The 9,785-nt window shown below is 37.1% G+C and overlaps 1 protein-coding gene across 1 annotated transcript in view; it reads right to left on the bottom strand.

Moving 5' to 3' along the window:
• Positions 1 to 1,182: 1,182 nt before the first annotated feature.
• The window catches only part of LOC114883978 (zinc finger protein OZF-like), a 29,799-nt gene continuing 21,196 nt past the window's right edge, over positions 1,183 to 9,785 (bottom strand). The window contains exons 5-6 of the mRNA XM_029202346.1: positions 8,641 to 8,733; positions 1,183 to 3,899 (exon numbers count right to left, since the gene is read on the bottom strand). Coding sequence (XP_029058179.1) covers positions 2,812 to 3,899; positions 8,641 to 8,733 — 1,181 coding nt within the window. The 3' untranslated portion in view covers positions 1,183 to 2,811. The remainder of the gene's footprint in view (positions 3,900 to 8,640; positions 8,734 to 9,785) is intronic.

The raw sequence follows: 9,785 nt of genomic DNA, 5'->3' as shown, positions 1-9,785 counted from the left end.
ATATAAATAAAACTATCTAGGAATATGCTGTTCAAACTTCCAGCATAAAGAGTATTACTTGAAAGCTACCTGAATTACCTTTAAGTGTATAGTGTACTCTGGGGCAACTACTAAAGCTTTAAAAATGATAATTGGTATATCAAGAGGAAAGAAAATGCAATCACATAAAATGCACAGTTAAAATTACACAAGGCAAGGCTTCCCTGGTGGCGCAGTGGTTGAGAGTCCGCCTGCTGATGCAGGGGACACTGGTTCATGCCCTGGTCCGGGAAGATCCCACATGCCGCGGAGCGGCTGGGCCCGTGAGCCATGGCCGCTGAGCCTGCGCGTCCGGAGCCTGTGCTCTGCAACGGGAGAGGCCACAACAGTGAGAGGCCCACGTACCACAAAAAAAAAAAAAAATTTACAGAAGGCAGAAAAAGAGAAGAATGAAAAAGTACAATGAATAAATATTTTAAAACAGGGCAGATATATGTGAATTATCTAAATATACCAATGAAAAAACAATCTCAGAGTGGATTAAAAAAAGACCCAAATATATGCTATCTATACAAAACCCCTTTGAATGTAAAAAGATATATTAAAAGTAAAGGGATGAAGGGAATTCCTGGTGGTCCAGTGGTTAAAATTCCACCTTCCAATGCAGGGCACAAGGGTTCGATCCCTGGTTGGGGAACTACGATCTCACATGCCACAGGGCAACTAAGCCTGCGCACCGCAACTACTGAGCCCGCATACTCTGGAGCCTGTGTGCCACAACTAGAGAGAAGCCTGCGAGCCTCAACAAAGAGAACACGCACCGCAACGAAGTGTCTGGCATGCCGCAACTAAGCCAAATAAATAAATAAAATTTTAAAAGCCATTAAAAAAAAACAAAACAAAAGTAAACTACAGTAGCTTTATTACTTTCAGACAAAGCTGAATTAACAAAAGGAAAATTATCAGGAATAAAGAGGAGCATTACATAATGATAGAGGGGTAGATTCAGCAGAAGATAGAACAAGCCATAAGAGTATGTGTTTAAAAACAGATCAAAATAGGAGGCAAGAACTGGGACTTCCCTGGTGGCACAGTGGTTAAGAATCTGCCTGCCAGTGCAGAGGACATGGGTTTGAGCCCTGGTCCAGGAAGATCCCACATGCCGCAGAGTGACTAAGCCCATGCGCCACAACTACTAAGCCTGCTTCGCAACAAGAGAAGCCACAGCAATGAGAAGCCCGAGCACCGCAATGCTGAGTAGCCCCCGCTTGCCGCAACAAGAGAAAGTCCACGCGCAGCAATAAAGACCCAACGCAACCAAAAATAAATAATTTTTTTAAAAAAGAACTGAAAACAATTATAGTCTGAGATTTCAACAAACTTCCGTTTGTACTTACTGGATTCATCAGTCGAAACAAGGACACAGTTGAACTGAGCAGCACCATCAGTCAATGGGGTCTAATCAACATTTATAGAATACTTTATTCTACAACAGCAGAATACACGTTTTTAAGCTCAGATGGCACTTTGATTGAGATAGACAATATTGTGGGTCACAATGCACAATTCAAAAGACAATGAAGCTAGAATTAATTAAAAAAACAGCCAGAAATATCAAAACATTTGCAGACTGAACAACACACTTCTAAATAACATTTAGATCAAAAGAGTCCCAGATAATTTTAAAATATTTTGAACTAAAAGAGAATGGAAATACAACTTCTTTTTCTGTTTACAGGGTAAATAGTGAGTAGCACTGTTCACAGCAACTCAGTTGAATCAGATTTGTTCTCCCAACGACTGTGCATATGACTTTTGCATAATGAATATAATGTTCACACTAAATGCACTGGTGACCCTGAGACATTAAAAGTCTTGCAGAAAACATTGTTTGGCTTCTTTCCTGAAGAGGCAATTCAGTAACAATTGTATATCATTTATACACTGGCCAGAAGACAGTAAGAGAAAATAGGAACATGAGGTATTTTAACTATCCAAATGTATCCTCTAACATGTTTACATAATGATAGTCTTTACATAAAAAGTGCATAATTCCCACTACCCTCATGTTGGATTCCAGTACAATTAAATTGAAGGTGGTCTTTGGGGAGAAAAGTTTTCCTCATCCATTACCTTCACAGGATTTTTTTCCTGTGTAAATTTCGTAAATTTCGAACACCCACTGAGTAGTCTGGTGGAAAGACTGTTCATAAGTGATTAATTTCCAGGATTTACCTCTTGTGTGAGTCCTCTAATGTCCAATGAGGGCTGAAATCTGGTTGAAACACTATCCATACACAATGCACATGAGGGATTTCTCTGTGAGTTTTGTTGAGTGATTTCTTGAAGAGAAAATTTCCAGGTTTATTATATTCATTGCTCTTCCCCTGAGTTCTCTGATGCTGCACTTACAGTCAAAGTTTCCCCATATCCATTATATTCATAGAGTTTCTCAGTCTGATGTGTCCTAAGACCTGACTTCTGGCTAAAAGCTTTCCCATATTCATCATGTTAATGGGATTTCCCCGTGTGACTTCTCTGATGCGTTCTTAGGCCTGGGTTGCTGCTTTAAGTTTTCTAAAGTTTACTGCGTTGATAAGGTTTCTCCCACGTGGGGACTGTCTGATGTACTCTGAGGTTCAGTTTATAGGGGAAAACTTTCTCACGTTCATTACTAATAGGATTTCTCCCCAGTGTGAGTTCTCTGAAACCTTTAGGACTGGCATCTAGTTAAAGCTTTCTCACATTCAACCCATTCGTTGGGTTTCTCCTCCGTGAATTCGCTGATGCAGAGGTAGGTGAGAATTTTCACAGAAGGATTTTCCACACTTACTACACTGTTAAGGTTTCCGTTCTGTGTGAATTTTGATGCCGAGTGAGGTGAGACTTCCTAGAGAGACATTTTCCACATGTATTACACTCATAGGGTTTCTCCCCTGTGTGATTTCTCTGATGTCTTTTTAGGGTTGACTTATGGCTAAAAGCTTTCCCACACTCACTACATTCATAAGGTTTCTCCCCTGTATGAGTTCTCTGATGTTCTCTGAGGTTTGACATGTGGGTAAAAGTTTTCTCACATTCATTACATGCATAAGGTCTCTCCCCACTATGAGTTCTCTGATGTCCAGTGAGGTATGACTTCCTATAGAAAAAGATTCCACACTCATTACATTCATAGGGTTTCTCCCCTGTGTGAATTCTCTGATGCACAACGAGGTATGACTTCCTACAGATAGATTTTCCACACTCACTACATTCATAGCGTTTTGCCCCTGTGTGACTACTCTGATGCTCAGTGAGGTGAAACTTTGTATAGAAGACTTTTCCACATTTATTACACTCATAGGGTTTCTCACCTGTGTGACTTCTCTGATGTCTTTTTATGGTTGACTTATGGCTAAAAGCTTTCCCGCACTCACTACATTCATACGGTTTCTCCCCTGTATGAGTTCTCTGATGATCTCTGAGGTGTGACGTGTGGGTAAAAGTTTTCTCACATTCATTACATGCATAAGGTCTCTCCCCAGTATGAGTTCTCTGATGTCCAATAAGGTAATACTTCCTAGAGAAGGATTTTCCACATTCTTTACATCCATAGGGTTTCACCCTTATTTGAGTTCTCTGATGTACACTAAAGGTAGACTGAGCGGGCGAGGTTTGCCAAAATATGGTATCATGACAGAAGCTCCCTTTTGTGTCACATTTCTGGGGAATGGTAAGGGCTGCATCAGGGCTTAAGTTTCCTCCAATTTCAAAGGTCTTTATTTCTGAGTGAGTGCTTTGATGTTCTCTGCAGTGTAACTCCTGGCGGAAAGTTTTCTCAACTGTGTCTTTATTCTGAAGTTGAGCAAAAAAGTCTTCCTGCAAGTACTTTCCTTGATTTGCCAGACTTTTCTCTAAGAGGTTATCAAGTTTGCTGTCTTAGAAAATAAAGAAAATTAAAATGTCTTATGAACATTAAACACATTTCTTATAGGATGCAGCCTTTATATATATGTGCTATATTGTATTTAATTATTTGCTTTCTAGGCACCAAGTCTCCCTGAAATAAACATTCCAAATGTTTATACTATTCCTATACTCCTTGAGAAAAAAGGACACCAAAATTATGATGATTATTACTATATAGTTGGCATTTTAAAAATAAGGAAATGAATGGTAAATAGATAATAGGACTCTCAAAAGTGGTTCACTCAGGAAATCTGAAAATGAGAGACTGGGATGACTGATTATGAGCAGTAGGTAGAATTGTAAGAAAAATCAGTTAACAAGGGTTTTCAAATGATAGATCAAAGAAGGGATTGGACTGAGGAAGAATAACAATGTCCAGGTCCTTATACTTCCAACTAGAGATTACAGTGGGAAGTCTACAAGCTTCTGGCTGGAGTCCCCCCTTTTCTATTCTAAACACATCAACACTAAAATAAATTTATAATTGCACTAATTTTCTCCTGATTATAGAAACAATTCTATAGCTCAAGCTCAAATCCTCCTGGAGTTATTCACAGAAATACAAATGTACAAGAAGTGTAAAAGTGATGAGAGGTAAAACCATAATTTGACCTAGAATGAATTCACTTCTATATGCTGGCTCTAATGCCTTAGTTTACTATACCAGGGTTGTTCAACAACAAACCTCTCTTGAACATCAAATCATAAGTTTCCACTTTCACTATGATTACTCACTCTCTTGAAACTAGTCTTAACCATGACTAATCTCTATATAAGCATTCCACCTACTTCTCAACATACTTAGTTTCTATTAGCTGAGATCCTTAAATAGCATGTTTCAACCTGTTTCCAAAAGCCTATTTAGAAATACCCTTTTTATTCATTTCACATAAAAGTTTCTTTCATATGTGTGACTCATCTTACCTAGGCTATTTTAACCTTTGATGTAAAATGCCAGCCCTATGCTAAAACCTAAGGTGGCACTGAACACACTACTCTAAATACAACAGAAAACAGGAGTTAAGTGGCATCATTCTGGAAAACAACTTTTTTTTTTTTAACAACTCCAGGCACATTAGATATTCTAGCTACCATTTCACAACTCCATATTTTCCAATCTAGCCTGGCCAGGCTATTTGTCTCCTATCAGTGGTTCCTTATCTACAATAATATTTTTCAGTTTCAACATTTATCTTCTACTCACAATCCTTTCTCTAAGTAACTCTATATCCCAATTTAAGGATTAAAGATTAATCTAGATATCTTTTGAGGCAATACTATTCTCTAAACTTGACCAAGAAAATACCTTCTTAGAGCTCCCCAACACTAATTTACACTCTTACAATAAGTACTGCCTATACCATTCATCTTAACAATGAATAGATGGAGAGCACACGTGCACATTGAGGCACACACATTTTTAAGCAAATTATTATCACTTAAATCAGGATTCATCTTAAAATTAATGGCATGTTGACAGTCTTTTGGCTACCCCTAAAATAATGGTTCCTCTTTCAACTGATACCTTCTTAGAGCCTATAAAACATATTTCATGCAGCTTTGTGCTCCTAAATCTGAAACAGAACTCTCATTCTAGTCTGATTATTTTTGCACTCCTCTGTGATATGATATAAATTAGTAGTCATTAAAAATGCACTATGGAACTTCGCTGGTGGTGCAGTGGTTAAGAACCTGCCTGCCAATGCAGGGGAAAAGGGTTTGAACCCTGGTCCGGGAAGATCTCACATGCTGCAGAGCAACTAAGCCTGTGCGCCACAACTACTGAGCCTGCACTCTAGAGCCCGTGAGCCACAACTACTGAAGCCCATGTGCCTAGAGCCTGTGCTCCGCAACAAGAGAAGCCCGTGCACCACAATGAAGTGTAGCCCCCGCCCACTGCAACTAGAGAAAGCCTGTGCACAGCAACAAAGACCCAATGCAGCCAAAAAAATATATATATATATATACATACATATATATATATATATATATTTTTTTTAAATGCAATATGTTTCAGAGCTACTCAGACCACTCTCAGTTACACTGGCTTAGTCAAAGAAATTTGACTGCTGCATCAGTAAGTATGAAATACCTCTCTCCAACCTTATGGTCAATCCAGTGTAACTACACAATATTAATTATATATAATGTCCCAGAAGAGGCAGGAATAAAGTAGGGAATATTCTTTTCTGGTGCATTATAATACACCAAATAATTTACCCACACACATTCATTTCAAGTACATCTTAATTTTTGTATGTGTGTATGTTTTAACATTCTGTTCCAAATAACAAGATACTATTCAGTTTTTTGTTTCTGACCATTATTTATATGGCATTTTTCTACCAACAGACTTTTGCTGCTTGATTTCATATGCATAATTTTCATTTTAGCTTCATAGACCATGGTTGTCCTGCAGTGTGTAATATTCCATTGTATTATTATATCATGATTTAACTTTAAGTTCACATGTAAATTAGTATTGAGGTTCCTTCCAAAATTGGGCTTTTTACAAATGTTGTATGAAAAGTATCTTATTTTGTTTCCCAGTGAAAATGTATAGGAAACTCTAGAAGATAAACCTGGGAGTGAAACTACTGAGTCGTGGGGAACAGGTATGTTAAAATTTAAAGAAAATGCTAATCTGTTTTCCCAAATACCAATTATAACCGCTCCTGCCTTGTTGATGATTCCCTGCATATCATCATACTCTTGGAATCATAAAACTGCTCCATGTTTGAAAATTGAGTGGGAAGAACATCATACTACAGTGTGATCTGATCTGAATTTGTGCTTCCCAGAGTAAGCATTTTTTTTTTCATCTATGCCATTCATCCCCTTCTTTGAGAAATGCCTCTTTATGGACTTTGACTCTTTTTTAAATGGGTTGCTTACCTTTTTACTAACAATTTTAGTAGTTTAATATTTAACATACATTTGAATCCCAAGTTTTTGTCTCAGGTACTGAATCAGAAAATAAAACATTTTAAATATCTGCTCTGAGAGCTTATGTTCCAGTGGAAAGAGACAGAGGGAAAAATTCATACTTCACAATAGTATATTAGGTGTTGAGTGGTTGGGAGAAAAATGAAACGGAAAAAAGGAGGAAATAAGACTATTTGACACAGGAGTGACATTTAAAATACGACAGTCATGGAAGGCCACACTAAGGAGATATCTGTCTTAAGAGCTGAAGTCCTTATGTATTATAGAAATAAATTCTTTCTGAGGTATATTTATAACAAATATCATTTCCCACTGTTTGATTTGTCTCCTCATGGTTATAAAAATATGAAACTTAGCATAAATATACATATAACTATTCTGTCCATGATAAGAAATAGTACAGAGTGACCACCCATGGAATTATCATTCTCATAAAGAAACAGAATATGACTGGATCAGAAAAACATCAGGTCTTTCTTAAGCACAAGTTTCTGCATCATTACACGTCACATCACTCATAAAATTTATAGTAATTAATTACTCTCATTTCTGTGCTGTTTTACAACTCTCTTTTAGAGGCCTTAAGAATTTGGACGTTTAGAAAAAATATATTCAATATCGGAAAAGTAAGATGTAACAAAAGTAACGAGATGTAATCCTGATGTTTTTCACACCTTGAAAAGCTAGGAAGCCAAATACATAACTTACAGCTGACAAATCAAGTAACGGTCACAATGATATTGAACAGGTAAAAACTAAGAGAGATTATAAAAGAAACTAAAGTTGGGTGTTAAAATATGGGAAGGAAGAGAAAGTAAGCATTTTAATTTCATAACCGTTTACACATCAGGTGATTACTAGACATTGTCTAAATAAATGGATCATTAAGCAATTGCATGAGATTATAAATTTTTATGGTCACACCTTAGGCCAAAGTACAACCTAACTATGTTATTAGGAGAAAAACACACTTATTCTAAAAAGAAAAGAAAGCAGGGCTATTACTGAAGAGCTTCTGTAACATTATACACAGAAACAGCATTTAGAAGTAACTGCCGATCAATATGAATGGGCTAATGTAAACTATTAAAAGAAAATGCTGTTAGACTGTATTTGAGACATACCTAAAATTAATTTGGAAAATCAGAAATATAAAGTGGTAAATTAAGAAAACATATAAAAATAATTCAGGATTCACTAATCTCAGTCAAGGCTGAATTCAATTTTTCAAAGTTAAATTCAAGGTTTAATATAATGCCAAAAAAAATCTCATGAGTATTTTTTGAAATTTGATCAGCTCATTAGTAAAACATATCATAAAGGTGCTGCAATCAATATGAAATGGTCTAGTGTAGAGATATTAAAGAGGCCACAGAAACAACAGAGAAACCAGGACCAAATACATGATTTACTGACTCTTGACTTCTAAAGTAACAATGCATAAAACTGAAGAAAATTCCCCATGTGAATGACTGCTAAATTGCATGTTTGAATGGAAATGTTTATATCATTTATATTTAGAATAATCATCTATGTATTTGGGTTTGTACTGTATCTTGAAGCTTACTATTTGTAAGATGAGAAAATCAATGTGCTAATATTCCATCCCTTTTCTTAAATACTCATTTACATCATATTTGGTATACTCTTTACACACTTCAAGATATAAGTCCTCACAAAGAAAAGTGTTTAAACTATTTCACCTCTAACTGACCATTTTGGATCTAACTTCCCCTGGAGTTGTGTCTGAAGTACTCAACTCACCTGCATGACTCTTGTTTAGAAATTCTTCCTCTAATAACAATGGATCATCTTGCTCCAACTTGATGATTACATCCGGTTTTGTAAAATAATACCCTGTAAATGGGAAATAATATGGCATTTAGATCAGCTGAACTGGCTTTAATGCACATGAATGTGAAGGAAGGAATAGTTATGGGAGTAGCAAAGTGATGGTGCTCATTTGACCTTTCCTTTGGAGAGGAAACTACAATATAGTTTTTTTCTGAATCTAAAAAGGAATTGATCTCATTAAAGCCCTGAATCATAAGGATACATAACACTGAGTCTACATGTACAGAGGTTTAAATAAGGCTCTGCACAGGAACTTCCAATCATGACCATCATGGTGTAAGAGGAATAATGGTACATGCCAATCAACTGGAAACCATACAAAATCAATAAAATAATGACCTTTAGGGATTACACATGAGACAATGGCACTGGAAAACAAGGACTTCTGAGAGAAGGGAAAGAAACAGAATTTCTAGGTTATGGTACAGAAAGAAGACACCAAATCACAGCCTGCTGAACTACAGAACGCAAAGTTCAGAGTTCAGGAAAGCCAAAACAATTAGAATTTCTGGAGTAAAATATTTCAGAGGAAAGAGGTACGCTGAGAGAGAGGCAGGAAGCTCTAACAGAAAGGTCACCTTGAGTAAAATTTGTACATTCATATAAGAAAGCTTCCAACAATGCAGGAAAAAGAACCCAAACACAATAGGTGGAAAAATTCCCAAGCATACAAAGAGACAGGATGTTTGGAAAGAGTGGAAAGATCTTCTACTATGTGAGGTATTAGATGCTCTGTATCCAAGAGTATTATTGTCCTACTACTGTGACCAAGTTAGTCTTAAAGAATGCTCTAGACCTGAAATAACAAGCAAATACTGAGTTAATTTAAATGATTTACTTGAATTAAATTACATTAGGGGCTTCCCTGGTGGCGCAGTGGTTGAGAGCCCACCTGCCGATGCAGGGGACACGGGTTCGTGCCCCGGTCCGGGAAGATCCCACATGCCGCGGAGCGGTTAGGCCTGTGAGTCACGGCTGCTGAGTCTGCGCGTCCGGAGCCTGTACTCCGCAACGGGAGAGGCCCGCGTACCGCAAAAAAAAAAAAAAAAAAAAAA

This window comes from Monodon monoceros, unplaced genomic scaffold (genome assembly GCF_005190385.1).
Source record: "Monodon monoceros isolate NGI ecotype Baffin Bay Population unplaced genomic scaffold, NGI_Narwhal_1 Super_Scaffold_5, whole genome shotgun sequence".
Classification (NCBI taxonomy): Eukaryota; Metazoa; Chordata; class Mammalia; order Artiodactyla; family Monodontidae; genus Monodon; species Monodon monoceros.
This window is presented reverse-complemented; position numbering and strand designations above follow the sequence as displayed.